This window comes from Setaria viridis, chromosome 1 (assembly GCF_005286985.2).
Source record: "Setaria viridis chromosome 1, Setaria_viridis_v4.0, whole genome shotgun sequence".
Lineage (NCBI taxonomy): Eukaryota > Viridiplantae > Streptophyta > Magnoliopsida > Poales > Poaceae > Setaria > Setaria viridis.
The window spans coordinates 37,690,779-37,709,739 of NC_048263.2; the positions used below are offsets into that span (position 1 = coordinate 37,690,779).

The 18,961-nt window shown below is 51.1% G+C and overlaps 2 protein-coding genes across 2 annotated transcripts; both read left to right on the top strand.

Annotated features, from left to right (window-relative positions):
• Nucleotides 1–809: 809 nt before the first annotated feature.
• LOC117858879 (uncharacterized) lies at nt 810–2,932 on the top strand. The gene is made up of 5 exons (XM_034742061.2): nt 810–1,282; nt 1,460–1,584; nt 1,688–2,002; nt 2,121–2,290; nt 2,413–2,932. Exons 1-5 carry the CDS (start codon nt 923–925, stop codon nt 2,763–2,765), a joined length of 1,323 nt encoding a protein of 440 aa, XP_034597952.1. The 5' UTR covers nt 810–922; the 3' UTR covers nt 2,766–2,932.
• Nucleotides 2,933–10,075: 7,143 nt separating this feature from the next.
• On the top strand, nt 10,076–11,939 carry LOC117838467 (ethylene-responsive transcription factor ERF060). The gene has a single exon (XM_034718513.2). It carries the CDS (start codon nt 10,636–10,638, stop codon nt 11,626–11,628), a length of 993 nt encoding a protein of 330 aa, XP_034574404.1. The 5' UTR covers nt 10,076–10,635; the 3' UTR covers nt 11,629–11,939.
• Nucleotides 11,940–18,961: the final 7,022 nt, after the last annotated feature.

Below are 18,961 nucleotides of genomic sequence, written 5' to 3' on the forward strand. Positions count from 1 at the left end.
ACATTTTCCTACATGGCTTCTTAATCTTTTTTCACACATATTTCATCTATTTATGTCAGTTTGTTTTAAGTTTTCCCGTATTGCTCTTGTATGTCCTTTTGCGTAAAATTTATTTTATTATCCTAGTGATCGTGCCAAGTTTTTTTGAACGCCAATATTTTAGGCACACCACAATCTTAACATAAATAAGATTTTTTTATGGTAGAACTTACGTTTGAGTTATCGACTCAATACATGTGCTCACGTTTTTTTAGATTTATTTTAAGATGCAACCTGCGCTATTTTTTCTATTATTTTAAGATGCAACCTGCGCTATTTTTTCCAAGAAGTGCTCGTTAATGGTAAAGCATCCAGTAATAATGAATATGATTAGTGTGCGCTACGTATATTTTCGTTCCGGGCTAACCCGACACAATGCTGTTCATGTTTTGCCATGCACGGTTTTTTTTATCCCCCTCCTTGGTTGTGTCCTTGATGGGCTATTCATATGAGAAAGCGGATAACGGGCCTAGACTTCCCAATTGGAATACTTTGTAGGCAGGCAACTGGCCCATTCTAATCGCGCAATCGGCATAGTCCACGTCTGACTTCCGCCCCGGCTCGGCCCGCCGAACGGGCAAGCATTACGAGGCCCACGCGCGCATGCGCATGGCCGCCACATTCATAGCTGTCTGTCAAGCCGTAGACGGCCGGCACACGACACGAGCGCGGCGCGGCCCCTCCCCCGGTGAGGCTGCGGCCCCCCTCCTCCCTCTGTCGCTGATGGCGACCGCACGTCTTAAAAGCCCCGACGCCACCCTCACCCACCGCCCCCACGACCTCGCTTCATTATTACGCCGCGCACGCCCGCAGCGGCGCAGCTGCAGTGGGGAGGAGATCGGCTGCTATTGGCTTGGGGTTTGGAACTTGTTGGACGGGGCAGATGCCTCCTCCCATGGGCGCTTCCACCGAGGAGGACGCGGTCGTGGTCGTGGCGGCCGATGCCATCGCCACGTCGGCGCCGGACGCGGGAGATCCGGACTCACAGGGGAGGAAGGATAGGAGGAGGAGGAAGAAGAGGCGGCCGAGGGCGCCGACGGAGGAGGAGGTGGCCGCGCGGAGGTTCGTGCTCCGCTGGGCCTGCCCTGGCCGCGAGGCGGCGAGCGACGACGAGCAGGCTGCGCAGGCCGGGAGGGCGCGGGTGCGGCGGCCGCGCGTTGCGGTGGAGCTGCACGCGCACTCGGCGCGCAGCGACGGCTCGCTCTCGCCCGCCGAGCTCGTCGAGCGCGCGCACCGCAACGGGGTAAGCTGCTCTCGCAGTTTCGCTGCTAGCCATTGTTCGTCTGCAGATCGATTGCAGACTTGCATTCTGCACTGTGATCAATCCTTGAGTCACGGCTGATATCGTAGTTCACTGATCATATCTGCCGTTGCAGAGTTCACATGCTGATACTAGCGAACTGCCTTGTGATCAGCACAGGTGAAAGTATTCGCGCTGACTGATCATGACACCATGGCCGGCGTCCCGGAGGCCATGGAAGCGGCAAAACGGGATCCAATCAGGATCATCCCTGGCGTCGAGATCAGCGCCGTGCATTCGCCTAGGTGACCCTCTTCTGTCTTCTCACGGTAGTAAACGGAATATTTGGGCCATGCTATTGTCATGCACTGCAAAATGTGCTTAATCATTAGCGTTCTTGATTGGTAGTGACGAATCTGGGTCTGAGGATCCTGTGCACATTCTTGCATACTATGGTACCTGGGGTCCTGCTAGACCTCAAGAATTAGAGAGGTTTCTAGCGGGTATCAGGGAGGGCCGATATGCACGCGCAAACGAGATGCTACTGAAGCTTAGGAGCCTTAACATGCCAATGAAGCTGGAAGATGTGTGTAAGATAGCTGGGAATGGAGTGGCTCCCGGCAGATTGCATGTGGCCCGTGCCATGGTTGATGCTGGATATGTGGAGAATCTCAGGCAGGCTTTTAGCAGGTACTTGTACGATGGAGGACCTGCTTATGCCACGTAAGTAGTATCAATTGTTTCCCCTCTCTAGGTCATGTGTGATGGTATATTTCCAGTTCATTCCATATCAGGTGTAGAGCTACATTAACCGTGTGTATTTCGTTTTGTCCATTTGTAGAGGTAGAGAACCGACCGGCGAATCCGTGGTGCAGCTAGTTTGTCAAACCGGGGGTGTAGCAGTTTTAGCTCATCCGTGGGCACTGAAAAATCCTGCTGCTGTGATAAAGAATTTGAAAGCTGCTGGTTTGCATGGTATTGAGGTCTATCGAAGCGATGGGAAAGTATCTGGTATGAACAAGATGGCCATTTTTCGTGTTACAGCACTTCATGACCATAATTATTTGTTGCGCCCTTTATGTCTGTTGGATATATCTGAAACTTCTTACTAACAATGGACTGTTTTTCAACAGGATTGAGTGATCTAGCCGATACGTATGAGCTTCTGAAGCTTGGTGGATCAGATTTCCATGGACGGGATGACAAGGAGGAACCTGATGTTGGAAGTGTTGATCTTCCGGTCTTGGCTGTTTTTAAATTTCTTGAGATAGCAAAGCCAATCTGGCATAATGCAATCAAGGAAATATTTGCAAGTATCTCTGAAAGGACTACTGACTTGAATGGATCCAACGGATTTCGACGGATAAGTTCTGCTGGAGATTTCTGCATTTTGCGCCTTTCTTCTAAAGACTCAGAGCTGACAGATGCTTCCGAGGTTGAGGTCCTCCGAGCAGAACTTGCAGACATTGGCCTCACTCCTCAGTAACACAGAACCGGAAGCCAGCAATTGACCATGAGGCAGAAGTGACATGGTAAATGTACTAGCTTAAGATCACCAGTCCATTTTGTACCTTATCTAAAAAGAAAGAAAATTGTAGTGTCCCTATGACTTATGATTTTATCATTTGTAATCATGAGAATTTTCATGTCAAATCTCTTTCTACTTTTTGTAGCATGCAAATTTTTTTCATTGTGCTTGCCAGTGGAGCTGATACTAGAAAAGGAGCATAACCACAATCGATTCAGACCGTGATAACATGCAAAACTGAAAACTGAGAGACGTCATAGCTTATAAAGAACCAGGAGATTGTTGTTAGGACCAGTGATAATTCTGTGTTAACTTGTTTTTGGAGAAATTTCATCTGGAAAGAGGTAGGAGTAGTGGATAGTGGTTTGCTGCACTGCACTATATTTGTTGAAATTAAATCCTATTATGAGAAAGATTCTGGAGGTTCAAGTCTTCAGAGGAAGGAATAGCCTGCTGGGGAGCCTTGGAGAATTTGAGTGGTTTCAGGGAGAGATGAATGGGAAGGAGGGGGAAGAAAAGGATTCTGCGTAGTGGGCCTTGTGTTGCGCATCTAGCAGGCCGTGTCTAGGAGTGGTTCCGCGGGCTTTCTATGCATCAGTTTGTAGCACATGGGCTTTTTCCTACGAACTTATGACTTGCTAAATTTCAGAAAGCAGTCTTTCAAAAAACTTTCAGAAAGCTAATGTACGCTGTTTGTTTGCTGGAAAAGCTGCTCTAATGCAAGCATCAAGCATTCAGTTTCCATCTCAACAAAGAATTACTAACAAAAATATGAAGAAGGATAGCAGGTTGCATGATGGGCCTGACAGATGCACCAAAACCTAAAGGTCTATCATTTCCATCCGGCTGGTGGGGAGCTGATTTCGAAACTGGAAGATGGCACGTCAGGCATCATCACGTAATGATGGTCTGTCAAGCTGCGGCTGCTACCTTTCATGGATAGACAAGTACTTGCTAATATCAGAGCATAATTGCTGGAAAGTGGAGACGGAGGTAGATTATTTTCTGAATTTAGAACTGAGCTCTGGAGTTGAAGGTGTAAAGCAACAAGGGTTCAGAATTCAGACGTTTCGGTCTTGACTTCAAGTATCAGAATAGTTTCCGACTGTGACAAACCAGGAAAGGCAAAATCGGCAATTATTCCTTCTTATGGGGCAGAAGGATTCTTGCAAGCAAGGAAGTTGACTTCTTGGGAACGTAGCATCATTCTTCCCCTTGGCGTAATCAGCCATTTTTCAGACGCTTTGGCGTGATGATCATTGCAAGTATCGTGGACACGTCTGGATGAAGTTCCTGACTCCAGAACTTCTAAAGTACAATGCTCTCCCTTTTTGTTGGAAGACATTAGGGTGCATTTCCATCTCTTTTGGTCATTATCTTGACCCCAAATTTGATAAAATGAACGACAAGGGCATGCCACGTAACTAATTTATGAGAGAAATAAACTAAAATGACAACTCATTGTGATTAACTAGCCGATCTAAAGGAACACCATTGGCTACCGACTTGCTCCTAGACGCAATAATGCTCTCCATTTTGATTGCCACATTCAAATGTAGCATGTGATCTTGACAGGTTTGTTGTACTAGGCCAATTTGGCAATTTCTCCAGAAAAGATGTACTTTTGAGATTCTTAATTGGAGAATCACTGGTTAGTAAGAGACTCAACTGGAGACATGGCAGTTCAAATCTCTGGGTGGACGTGAATGTACAGTTACTGCTGCAAATCGACAGAAACCGCGTGCGCCCTAGGTGGTTTCCAGCTGCAAAGAAGAAAAATAAGCTTCCCATTCACCAAGGGGTTTGCATTATTGTCACTAATCTAACGCCAGTCTGACGTGTCTCCGATGCAACCTTGATGCGAGCTGCAACCTGGAGCCCAATTGGAGGAATCCCATGAATGATTGATCTAAGCTTCGTCATGCAGCCAACTGCCCCGCTGACTGCAGCTTCAATAATAGTAGCACACTGCGAAGTCAAGCGAGCTCTGATCATCCCAATGGCGAGCAGCTGCTAGCTGCGGTTCTTTGGACCTGGAGTAAACAATATGATCTTCAGAAGTGCACGCATTCTTCTGATCTTACTCCTTATGAAGGACTGAAGGTGAAGGGTTCACGACCTGCTGTTTTATTTCAATGGTTTTCTGAAGCCCGCTGCAAGGGGCACGAACTCGGATTTTCAATGGTTTTCTGAAGATTGCAGGACGCGGCAGCGAGCAGGCGCACATGTCCGCACGCCGCGCGATATCTTCAGGATCCGAATAATGGTACTCGGCTACTCGCCACCATTCTCGTATAAATGTGGAAGAGAAAAGAGCGGTTCCACGGAGAGGAATTCGAATCCAGACATTCAACTGCGCGCGCTCTCCTTGCCACTAGCTTACTGTCCCCACTGGAACGAAGCTAACGAGAGGCAGACAGGAGTTCATGGGCACCACCGCCACCGCCACCGCCACCGCCACACGAACTGGTTCTTGTGTTCTGGGATGAGGTTGGTGGCCGTAGTGGCGTTCTCTTTATGCAATGCACGCCGATGCAAGACGCTATGGGGTTGGTGCGGCAGCAGAAGCCGCGTTCCAGGACTTGCTGCCGGTCATGGGAGGCACGCGGTCAAAGATAGGTGCGCTCGAATGGCAGCCATCTGGCAGATGTGTCAGGCAAAGATGCCTGATCGTAGTTTCACTTCACGGGAACTATGCTGCTGAAACCGCGACGAAACCACGCCATTTCAGAGACGACGGCATCAGCAGCGATCCGATTGGTCTAATGGGAGAAATTCAGAGATCAGCTCGGGGGACGGGTTCCAGCCGTCCAGGTGACGGTGGTTTTTGTTGCTCGGATCAGCGGAGCCATTCGAACGACTGGGAGGTGGGAGCATGAACTTTCGCTCCTTCATTCATTTTATGATTTTAAGGTGATCTGTCAGCAAATGGAACAGTGGGAATGTCATTTTTGGTTGAACAGACTGAGGAGCTGCTTTATTGATTGTGTCGGCAATCACGGCCAGTAGCGTCCACATCATCCGTATCGGGGGTGCGTGACTGGGCTGGGCACTGGGAAGTGCGGATCGCTTGGAGTACAAGAGAGCTCTTGGCCAGGACCCACGCCTTTTTGACTTGCAAAGGTTTTTAACCCTACGGAGCAGAAGGGAGTTCTGAGCATATGTTCGGATCGCATTGTTCCACAATCCCTACTGGCTACCGATGCTTTCGTGAGTATCATTGCTTGGTAATCTCTAGTGGCATCCATCGTTGTTTCTCTGTAAACCCACGCTCTAGGCTTACTGAACTACTATCTTGCAGTTTCACACGTGCAAAGCATCGGCAACTTGTAAAAAACTCTCCAAGCTCTCTGAACTTCATGACACGGGTAGCACGAACACGCTCCGACGTTTCTTCTTCATCCTCTCCTCTTCTCACAAGGACGCTCCTCCTCTGCATCAGTCCCGGTCAAAGACCAAAGATGTGGAGCCAAGCGGAACGGTAGCCGACAGAGATTGTGCGCGTGTAAAGCCGATACACCTCTCACTGGCCGCCGAAACGTGCAGACAAGAGGTCAGGGCGCTGCGGCGCGTGCGCGTGGATGAAAAAGGAGACGAGGAAAAAGGTGAAAAATCACCATGGAAACGCGATGCGAACCGAATGATTGGGCGAGACAGCACGCGGAGCTGGGTGGATTTGGATTCGAGGATTTCACAATTCACACCAACCAAGCAAGGCGCTCGTATCACCTCACCTATCGTCCACTCCTCCCTCCCTCCGCGCCCCCGCCGGGCTCTCGCCGGCCACCCACCACCTCCGCCCAAATCATTCTCCTCCGATCCGCCCTGATCGCTGATGCGACACCCAACTGTTTTCATTTGATGGTCTTGCAGGCCGCTCGTGTTCTAATGGCCTCGGCGAGCAGTTGATTGGCATCGTAGGGGTGAGCAGAATTTCCTAAATATCCCGAAAACTATTTCGGGTACGAAGTTGAGAAACCCGAATTTAATTCAGGAAGTTCGGGTATTCAACTCCGGTACTTGAATTCCTAATTTACCCGGATATTGGCTTATGCACTAGTAGATTGTAAATGTAGTGAAATTTATTAGTTTGATCCATCAATTTGCTTGTTGTTTGATATGTAATTGGTATGTGATATATTAAAATGCATTTTTGTTTCAACCCATGCACTATCAAAGTTATGGTCATGGTACGGTGATAGTTGGGGAACAAACATATGCAATTTATTAGGTAATTCGGGAAAACCTGAACCCAAACCCGATTTTTTGGTAAAAAATTTTGGGTATTCTACTTTTTGGGTGAAGTTCAGGGAGCCATTTTGAAAACCTGAATTTATAAATACACGAATTATCCGACCCAAACTTCCCAAATTACCCGAATGCCCAACCAGTAGAATAAATGCCAGCTTGGGAGCTCTGGCGTCCACGAATTTCTAAACTGCAGCAAGCTCGATTAGCTCATCCAGGAATTAACAAGCATATCTAACAGGGGTGTCTGATGGAGGTTAACTTAATTAACCTGGCGTCGCAGAACGAGATGACGCAGTTTTTTCTAGTGCAAGGTATCCATCCACATCCACCCTCTCTTGATTAGCGTCGCTCCTAGATTAATTCAAGCGATATCTTTGATTAATGATTTTGGTAGCGTAGAAACGCTAGCCTCCCGATGCCTGTGATGTCAGTGGCGTCGTCTCGATCTGTGAATCCCGGGATCGAGATGCTTCCGCCCGGCTCATGATCCTCATCTTGAACTCGCACGGCCGCAACATACAAACACGTCACGTCCAGGTTCTTGGGCAAACCTGGATTCTAGCTGCAGGCACGACGTGCGTATGATGTAAGGTTGCATGGTATACTAGCTTCGAATTCGAAACCAGTGGTCGCTAATCCATGTCGCACGTCACCACACTTTTGTTATCTCATGAGTCATCACCCCTTTCGTTTTAAAAAAAAATCGTTTCAAGAAAATCAGTCATCACCCCGGTCGCTCGCGTAACTGTGGCCACAAAATTCACCCGACCTTTACATAAAGAACCGGTCGTATTTCGACAGTTCAGAATTCATCAGAAGGGAAAAAAATTTGAAAACAGACGATTGGTACTAGGCTACTGTTTTGGGCAGGCAAGCGACCACGCGACCGACCCGTGCGACACGAGCCGGGCACGCCAACGGCGCGCGATACGCTTTCGGTTCGCTTGCCCGAAACGCAGCGATCGATCGCCCTCCCCGTCGGCGCACGCACGCGCCTGGGCACACGACGTGCCCGCCCACGGCGCGCGCTCCCCTCGCGCACGGGGTGCGCGCGCGGGCGATTCGGGCGTTCCCTTTCGGCTCGCGTCCACTGGCCACCACCCGAAACCAGAAGGGGCGCGCCGCGTCTCGCGGGACGCCGGAGCCCACACGGATCCGCTTCGTCTCGGTGTCGCGGCCTCGCGGGGGTCGCCGGCCACCAACCTAGGGGCGCACCCGGCACCCGTATCTCGTTCTCATCTCATCCCCGGCGAGCGGCGAGCGGTGCCGACGTCGCGCTGCCGTGCCCACGCTGTGGTGGTCGTCGTCCCCCGCTCACGCGCCTCAGATATTTCCTTCCTTTCCCTGGCGGCCTTGAATAGCAGCAATCGATTCGTGAAGTCGTGTGCTCGTCTCTGCCCTACCACCTGCGGCAGGATTTATGATCGTTTTTGCTCCTGAGTTCCTCTTCGGCAGCTTCCATCGGGCAGGAGCAGTTTCCCTGTCAAAAATCAACTTGCAGATGCCTCCGGTGAGCGATGCAATGGCTTGTCCGGTCCGGCAGCGTGTTGCGATCGGCTCTCTAGTAGCGCATTAATGTGCCCAACACGCATTTGCATCCTTGATGACCTGTTTGACCGGTTTAACCAAACATGCTTCCTATTCCCTTTCTTCTTTACCCTTGATGCGCCTGCATCTACCACTTGCAGTAGGTGCAGCATCCGATCCACCATGAAACGGCTCCAAACATTACCATCAGCACACCTGTACTATTGCCTCGGACTAACGGTGGCACCTCCAAAACCACACAACAGTGATGACCCGGTCCTCGCCTCCTCAGTCCACTTGGAAGCTCGAAACCGATTGGAGCCAGAAAAGTTTGAAAATTTCTTCGCCTCGCCTGATTTTCTTCCCCCGTTGCTCTCCGCGAATTGATTGGGGTTTCTGTTCCTCATGTTTTTCACACAAATATTTTTGACGGAGTAGCGTTATGAGAGGGACTCTCTACTACAACATAACGTGGCTCTGGAGACTTTGGAGCCATGATTAGCCAATAAGAAACCCATCAGTTGTACAGTTGCACGTAGCTGGACCTGCAATTGCCAATTGGTGATATAATTGAGTAGTACCATTCAAACTTGTCCTTTTTGAGGTCCAAATCAATGGCGCCCACAAGCTCGTCAGCCCTTGGATCAAGAACGTTCTAAACCCAAATTTGTTTATACTACACCAATTATTTCCGTTTGAAAGCAACATGAACATTATCACGCGGGTACCCCCAAGATAAATAGGAGAAAAATTGTTTATGTACTACTAGTCTGCAATCAAACTACAGCTATCAAATAAGTACATATATTGTTCTCTTTTATTTATCATCCTAAATGCAAACAGGAATACAAAACGCAATCTCTAATTCACGAAGCTTTAAAATTGCAAAATGGATATCTTACCGCCCTTTTAAGTCACACTCCCATGCATTGTTTTCGAGAACACGTGTATCTTTGTAATAAGAAGAAAATACTCCCATGCATAACAATAGTAGTAAAAGAAAATATCGAGGAAACAACCTTCATGTAAAACAAATTTCTTATTTTAACCCTATCAAAGGCGTGAAGTTAATCAGCACAAAATCCCTGAATTTAAAAATTATATAAGGCTTTTAGCTCTTGGTGCAAGCGAAAAGCCAAATTCCAAAGAACAAAGGGGCGCCACCATTGGCAAGTCAATCCAGCCCACCATCCCCAAACCGCAATCACACGAGACCACCTACACGGGGCACACGTGGCAGATCACAACTGGCTGCGACTTGGCATTCGCGCGTGCTACCTGGCGTGGGATGACGCAGTGGACGAGAGCAACAGCCCTGCTTCCAAATTGCATTTTTAATAATTTTCAGGGGGCGTTGTTTAGCTGATTAATCTATCATTTTGTGCTAATCCACCACGGAGAAGAAATCGCAATGAACAGCGAGGAAGAGATGCTCGCTTGGCTTCGCGTGCACGGCCTCAAGCCTGGCACTATATAAAGCCCTGGCCGCCGGAGCCTTTCTTCCCCAGAGAGACGCCTCAACCCACCCCACCCCCACAAGAACACGAAGCCACAAGCCACATCCCCTCCACTCCACGGTGAGGTTGAGCGATCCGAGCAAGCAGATCATCGGTGACAGGTTTGTTCTCTGAACTCTCTGATTCTTTTTAGCAGCAGGGAAAGTTTGCACCGCACAAGAAAGGTCCGGTTCAAGAAGGCTCTTCCTTTGAGTTTATTAGACTCCTCAAAGGGAGTTTGTTCTTGGGTTTGGATTTTTTCTCAACCTCATCACACCTCTCCTAGGAGGAACAGAGATCCAGAGAACCTTTTTTCTCTTCTGGATTCTTGCCGCCTTTTGGCCTTTCGAAAGGGTTCTTTTGCAATACCCTTCTTGTTCATCACCCCTTTTTCTTTTTCTTTGCACAAAACCCGCTGTTTCTCTACTTTTATTGAGGAACAGGGCTGATTTCCAAACTTTTTTTCTACTTTAATTTGCATAAAAAGCTCCTTTTATTTCTCACCGTTTTTAGTTGCCCCAGCCTCTTCTTCTAGCTCCATCCAACTAGTCATAATGGCCGCAGCCATAGATATGTACAAGTACTACAACACTAGTGCACACCAGATCGCCGCCTCCTCTTCTTCGGATCAGGAGCTCGCGAAAGCACTCGAACCTTTTATAACGAGTGCTTCCTCTTCGTCTTCCTCCCCCTACCACTACTACTCTTCTTCTTCCATGACCCAAGATTCTTACATGCCTACACCCTCCTACGCCACCTTCGCCACCTCGCCTCTTCCCACCGCCGCCGCCACCTCCTCGTCGTCTTTCTCGCAGCTTCCGCCACTCTACTCGTCGCCTTACGCTGCTTCTGCGGCGTCGGGCGTGACTGGACCGATGGGCCTGAACCAGCTCGGCCCGGCCCAGATCCAGCAGATCCAGGCCCAGTTCATGATGCAGCAGCAGCAGAGGGGCCTGCACGCGGCATTCCTGGGCCCGCGGGCGCAGCCGATGAAGCAGTCCGGGTCGCCGCCGTTGGCGCCGGCGCAGTCGAAGCTGTACCGCGGCGTACGCCAGCGCCACTGGGGCAAGTGGGTGGCGGAGATCCGCCTCCCCAAGAACCGCACGCGGCTGTGGCTGGGCACCTTCGACACCGCCGAGGACGCGGCGCTCGCCTACGACAAGGCGGCGTTCCGCCTCCGCGGCGACATGGCGCGCCTCAACTTCCCCGCCCTCCGCCGCGGCGGCGCGCACCTGGCCGGCCCGCTCCACGCCTCCGTGGACGCCAAGCTCACCGCCATCTGCCAGTCCCTCGCCGGGTCCAAGAGCGGCTCCCCTGACGCCGAGTCCTCGGCCGCGTCCCCGCCGGACTCGCCCAAGTGCTCGGCGTCGACGGAGGGGGAGGAGGAGTCGGTCTCCGCCGGCTCCCCGCCTTCACCGCCGCTGGCGCCGCCCGTCCCGGAGATGGCGAAGCTGGACTTCACGGAGGCGCCGTGGGACGAGACGGAGGCCTTCCACCTGCGCAAGTACCCGTCCTGGGAGATCGACTGGGACTCCATCCTCTCATGAGCAATCAACTGCAACTACTGTAGTAGTAGCAGCAAAGATTCAGTCAGTCAGCTCAATGACAGCTCTGTGTAATTTTCATTGGGTTTTTGCAGCTGCGGTGGATCGATGGCATTTTAGACATCGGCCATGGCGGCTGCGAGAGTAACTATAGCTAGTAAATCGTCCAGTGTTGTGATGATAGTAGCAGTCCGTGTTAATCTCCTGGTTGAGCTGCCGGTTGTTTTTTCTCACGGCACGGCCAGTCGAGAAGGTCAAGTGTAATCCCTTGTTATTACCATCTGTTGCAGCTTAATCCATCTAGCTTATGTGTACGTAACCATGTCTGTCTATGCTTTTGTGTTGCTTGTCTGATCAATGTTGTGATGCTGTGCATCGTTCTTGCTCTTGTCCGATCTAAGCAGTTTGTCGAGTTAAGCCTTGTGGCTCGTGCGCTTGTTTGATACTAGTGTAGTTGCAAAGCAGAGATGTGTGCTGGCTACAACCTCTTGGAAACAAGGGAGAGCTTAAGATTCTTATGTTTGCTTGAAATTATCTGCACTGCAACTCAACACGGAAAGCTTGTGATTATGCTCTCACGGGACTTCATCGTGTGAAGTGTAAATTGCCAGGTGCTGATGAACGTGAAGTATGGTAGAGAGAAGAGCGCGTACGATCTTTGAGCACAACATGAAGCACGGGACCACAGAGCTCCAAGCTACTGACCACTGAAACACTTTGAGCTAGTGACCAGTCATGATCTTCAAAGAAACAAAACCAGGGAAACGCATCCGATTAGTGCGTTAGGTTGATCTGTCAGAGTTTCCAAGTCTTCAGTATTCCACGCATGCAGTGAGTTAGCTGTAACTCCTATCATTTGCCGACGACCTAGGAGTAACTAGTCATCAGTTAAAGCATTCAGCCATCTACCACTACCAGCCAGTACCCTGACGATCGTGGTTCGGTTAGGATGCACACGCGAGCACTAACCGCGAGGACGCCCCCCATCACAACACAAGCCGGGTCCGTCCATTTGTTTATTCCAAGGTGGCGATGCAATTCGCTGCAGAAGCATCCGGAAACTGCCGGCCGAGGCCATCAGCAGCATTTCTCAAGCTTATCCCCGCGAAAACGACCTGATGGCCGCGGCGGACCAGCCAATGCCCAATCCTCATCGCCTCCGCATCCGACGGCCTTTACCTTCCACTGCCACTAGCTGCATTTTCTTTAATAATCCGCCCATCCAAGTCGCCGGTGAAAGACGAGCATAAAGAGAGGCCACAGATAATGAGGCATCCCCAACCAACGGCCTCTCTAGTCTCTACGAGGGGGGCGCCTATCCACCTCTGTCCCTTTGTTCTCATTCCCCCTCCAGCAATTGCTGTGCAAGAGAACCAAGAATAGTTGATTGTATACCAAATTCCTTTTGCAAAACTTGTCTAAATGGCAGGTACAACTCTTGACAGCTTTGTTCACACACGCAGAGCTAAAAAGGTTTCAGTATTCCATGGCACTCCCTCCCATCGAAAGTATTGGCAACCTTGCCTTCGTCTGGGTGCAACCTCCGCGGCCACACATAGTTGCAGCAGCCAAGATATACATCTCCATGCTTAGCAACCAAGCACGCGCACCTGTTAGGCTGTTGCACTGCTCCTTTATTCTTACCTGAAACGCCAAGAACAGAAGAGAAGATAACACGCACAAAGAATTCTCTCTTTCATCACAATAAACAACGGCATTTGGTGTTGGACGAGCATGAAACGAAACACGATGAGATGGTGCGGAAGTAATCGGAGATATGGGCGGATTTGATGAGAGGGGAAAAAACAAAAAAAAAAGGCTGCAAAGTCCGGAGGGCATATGATGCTTTCACATCGCCCGAATCTGCCGTAGCTCGTAGAGAGGGTCGGGTCGTGAAAGTCGCGGAAAGCGCCGGCGAGGTGGGCCGGTCAATCATGTCGCGGCGGCCTCCGGCGTGCGGTTGCGGCTGGCTGCCCGTACTGTGGATACGCTTCTCAATTTGAATTATAATCTAAATGAAGTTTTTCTTGCTTCTCGCTTTTCACTTCTTATAGTTCAATTTGAAACAGCTTACTATATGAGCAAGAATCGGTAAAAATAAACAAAATATTTGGTAATATTGGTAAAAATAAACAAAATGTTTGGTAATATTCTCGTTTATTTCCACTAATAAATCTTTTGTAAGCGAAAATAAATAGGGCCTTATTTGGCTCGCTCCCCGGCCTCCGGATTTGTCCAGCGGTGGAATCCGCCAACTGCAGCGTCCGAATGGGCATTCGAATGATAGGATATCGGAGCGATCAGAGCAGAGCGCTCGTCCCGTCCGTCTCTTTTGCTTGGCTGGAGTCAAACAAGTTCTAGAAGCGCAATTGATTTCACGTCGCTTGGATATGATGGGCTTGCTGTTACTCTTAGACTCCAGTAACTGCGGTTAGTAGTATCTTTGAGTAAATGTTTATAGATGTGAGGTAACGGGTAACCATGACGATGGATGAATTAGCTAACCTACAGGGCATGCGTTGAAAGGTGAGGTGAGCACTCAGCGGAGCTGTGAGAGATGATCCGTGCTGCTGTCTCTGTTGATTGGCAGGAGGCAGGCAATTGGAGCCATCCGCGTTGGAATTTTAACCACTACTAAAAGTCTTGGTTAGGTTTAACTGCCGAGCCACGCAGGCACCCACGGCATGGTAGTAGTTCTTCTCCGGCGCCTTGTGCCTGTCCTGTCCTGTCCCGATGTGGCGCCACGCTCGGACAATGGAGGCTTCTGCTCACATCTGCCATCGTTTTCCTTGCTGAAAAAGCGAGCGCGTGAGGTGGTCGTGTCGTGCATTTTGCCTGGGCAGCTCCGCTTGCAAAGCACGCGAAGTTTAGGTAATAAGCGGCCCTCTCTTATCGCGAGGAAAAAATCTACATATCCCCCAACGTATTAAGGGTCGACACATCGTCCCTCAAATACAAAATCGGATAACCCCTCACCTTGACAAAATCATTTAAATGACCCCCTAAGGTGGTTTTCCTGGGTGGTTTTGCTTAGTTGGCATGATGAGTGGACCGAGACGCTGACATGGACATGTGGGCTCCACTTTTAAGTGGACAGGTAGTTTGTTTTCCCTCCCCATGGCCGCTCGCATCGGCCTGCCAGCCCGCCGGAAGCAGCGGGGCCGAGCAGAGTGCTGCCGACCAACTCTGCCTGGAGCTCCGCGACGACCAGTCACAGCTCCGTTGCCGGTCCTCGACACCTCCTCGTTGCCAGAGTGTCGCTCGCTCGATTGAAGCCATCGCTGCCGCCACCGGAGTCGAAGGAGCCACCGCCATGGCCGCGCCGATTCACCTTGTGCCAAGCCCGCCGATGCCACCACGAGCGACGGCCGAGTGAGGGAGGAGGAGGATGGTGGGCGTCAGCGCAGGCCGGGGCGGGGGCAGACCACATGTGCTAGCTTGGGTGAAGGAGGAGTAGATGGCAGGCAGTGACAAAGATAGCAGAGGAAGAAGATGAAGATGAGAGACTGACATACGACCTCCATACGTAAGCGGTCCATGTCAGCAACACAATCCATCCCAGCACTCTAGTTAGGCAAAACCACACTGGAAAACCACCCTAGGGGTTCATTTAAATAGTTTTGCAAAGTGAGGGGGTTAAACATCCGTTTTTGTACTTGAGGAGATGATGTGGTCGCTAGATATGTGGTATCTAGCACCACGTAATGTGAAACGACTTCTAAAATAGCTGATGAATAAAAAATAAACAGATTTTAAAGTTAAGGATGGTCCGTACCTAGTTTTGCACGTGAGGGATGAAACTCAAAATATGGCGACAGATTAGCAACAAAAGTATTTTTTCCGTGGTTCGTTCAGTTGTCCGCCGAGTGAACCCGGCTCAGTATCCATCTCGGCCCAACAAGACATCCGTTTATCCGATGTCATGTGATTGGGCCAATAGGAATACTGGCGGGCCCACAGGTGCGGTGGTGCTAGCTTGTCACCGTGGGCCCAACCATACGGACCAGCTAGATTTCACAGGCCACCGAAGGCCACCGCACTTTTAGTTCCTCGGCATTTTCTTATCCTGAGTTTATTCATCACGGCCCAACAAAATATCTGATGCCATGTTATTCATGGGCCGACAGGCATGCGGACTGACTGAAAGGCGGAATGAATGCTGGCGGGCCCCCACGTGCGGTGTCCTGGCTCGTCGCTGTGGGCTCAACCATACGGCCTTTCACAGGCCACCGCCCTTCGAATTCGTCGGCCTATTCTTATCCTGAGTTTACTCTCTCTCTCTCTCTCTCTCTCTCTCTCTCTCTCTGTTTTGCGAGGGAATTTATTGTTCCTTTTTCTTTTCGGGTAGGGAGTCTATTGTTGTTGCTGATTTAGCTAAGCACAAAAAACGGGCCAGTGGCTCAGTGCTGTCTTACCCGCCTGTGACACACCGTCGCGGTATAATGTCTTCCAACTCTACTCTACAGGCTCAATGCTCAAACTGTATGCTTTATTATTAGCACGAAATTTCTCTAGCGGCTAATTTTTTTTAAAAAAAAAGACAAAACGTTGCATTTCATGATGACTCACACGCACCATAGAAAAACGAGCATTAATTCTGATTCGAGAGACGCATATGTCTCGAAAATCCAACCGGCACTAATCTGTCGAGATTAAAAGTTCCCTCTTTAGTCCCGGAACTAAAAAGATTTTTTAAAATAAAAGCTGCCCGCCAGCGCCGCCCGGTTGCCCGCGCGCCTGCGCCAGCCGCCTGCCCGCCCGTGCCGCCGGGAGCCCGTAGAAGGTTGGCCCACGCCGCTCGTGCCCTCCGCCTATAAGGAAGGGAGAGGAGGAGGGGGGAAGATACGGAAGAAGAGACAGGCTGCCTGCACGAGATAAGGGAGGGAAGAGAAGGAGAGAAGATAAGGTGGAGAGAGAGGGGGGATTAAATTGAAGGCTCCGGTTGAGACGTTTAGTCCCGGTTGAAAACACCAACCGGAACTAAAGGCCCTTGTAGTCCCGGTTGGAATTACCAACCGGGACTAAAGATTTAGTCTGGGTTGGTAATTACAATCGGAACTTGGGGTTTTAGTTTCGGTTGGTGTTTTTAACCGGAGACTAAACGTCTTACCAGATTCCCTTGTTTCACTAGGTGTTACAACTAGGATTAAAGGATCTCTTTAATCCTAGACCGGAACTAAAATTCCTGCCGTAAGTGGTTGTGAGTGGTGGCCGTTCGAAGGTCTCTTCCACTGGTGACGGGGTGGCTCCTGGAAAACATGTCTAAATACCAATAATATCATACGCCGCGTACCTACATTTGGAACTAGCCAAGCCCGCAGGCACACGGGCCGGCACCAACACAACACGTGCAGAGTACCAGTACTGTACACTCTCGCAGCGCGGCAGCAGCAGCCAGAGGCCACTAGGCCAGCAACTAGACCAGGCAGGCTTGGCCCCGGCGAGGAGGGTCAGGCTTCCGAGAAGCGACATGACAAGTTCGAGCCACTGGTAACCAGCCATCCCAGCCCTGTTCTGCTCTGTTCTGCTCGGCGCTTGCTTTGCATGTGACCGGCTGGCACGGCACGACTGGCGTGGCGACACGGGGCTAGAGGCTTTGGCTGCGTGGCTGGATGGCTTGCTTGCCCGGTGCCCCCGGGTAGTAGAGCAGTGGAGTCTGTAACATATGCCGATGGAATCTCGCGTGCTGTTTCCAGATTCCAGAATCTAGGTCAAAGTCTAGATACCCGTGTGCGCTGCCGCCGCTTGACCACGCAAGCAAGCAAGCAAGCAAAGGCCTGCCGTTAGAGCGTTCAAAACCGAGGAAAAGATTATTGGTGGGAGACGGGTGCGGCCAATGGCGAGCCCGTCTTTTGTATAAAATGACTCGAGGAAAAGATGGGAACCTTTTGGGCCACGTGAAAATCGAAAGGCGCTGTCCATCACGGTGGCGTGTCGATGCGATGCCTGCTGTCCTGCTCGTTTGGCTAGCGCTTTCCCTGTGCCGCACCTCCTCTGATCTACCGATCTTTTCTTTTCTAGCATGATCTACAAGCCCAGGTTAGCTGCTAGGACATTATATGTAGGGTGCAACTTGCAAGTAGACAATTATATACGTCACTAGTCGGCTCACAATTGTTTATTGCTCCTGTGTGCAGCGTGGTGTCGAGTGATCTCTCAACTAGAGCCCTACAACCAAGCAAAGTGTGCATGCATGCGCATCTTAGTAGCACGTACTAGCATAGTCCGGCATCAAAGTGTGCGGAAGGCTCTCGTTTAGTAGTCAAAGATTCAACGGTTGACGGCGATATTAGGAAAAGGATCTGAATCTCCCTGCTCTGTACTAGTCCTATACTGTACTGCATTTTGTCTCGATCGAAACTGTGCACCGTATGTGTAGGGAACACCAGTTTGCGTAGACACGACTGACAGGTCGAAAATGGCACGGCCCAGGGGCACCAAAGAACGCAAGCGTACATCAGCTCAGTAAAATCCAAATTAACCGTCCTCTGAGGGTGTGACTGTTGTGTGATCTCCCATGCATCGGCACTGTGCACAAGTGCACAACTGCACATGCATCTGATCACCTATAGCTACACGCAAGCCGACACGACAGCATACAAACAGGTAGCCCGTTGGATCGATGCATCATGCATGCAGCTGTGCAAGGCTCATGGCTGCGTGCACGGGCCGGGAAGCTTGGCCATTTCTACTTGGGGCTCGCGTGCAAGGTAGCGCAGGCCCCGGCCATGTCCCGACGAGGCGAGCGCTGTGCTCTCGCAGTCGCAGGCAGGCCGCGTACTTGCGGCCGTGGGGATTGGCTGGCCGCGCGCGCCAACCGATGTGGGAGCCCCCGCATGCAGCCCGAAACCCGGCCGGCCGCGCACGCCGCCAGAGGCGCGCCCTGCCGCCACGCACTAGCCTCACCGTGTCTCACCAGTCCCAGTCCCAGGCCGTTCGCTCGACCGTGACACTGACACGGCGAGCGCCCGAGAGGGTTGCGCTGATTGGCTTGGCGTACGAGCGCGTACGAGTTGGTCTCGTCGCGTCGATCCATCCGGTCCCGTCCCGTCCGCCTCCGAGCGATCGATCCCTCACGAGTCACGAGTCGCAGAATTGACGCGAAACGACGGCGTGGTGCGTGCGTCCGCGCAAACACATGCTAGTACATTGCTACGCGGCTGCCTCCACGCAAGGCCGGCGCCGGCCGGCGGCCGGCCGCCAGAAACAAAAGCGCGCAGGCCACCGGAGCGATACGCGCGACCCGGCCCCCCGGCGGGGGCAGACGGGCAGTGGCGAGATGGAAAGGTGCGCGGCTGACTCGACCGGAGGAGCTGCAGGCCCACAGCACCGTGCA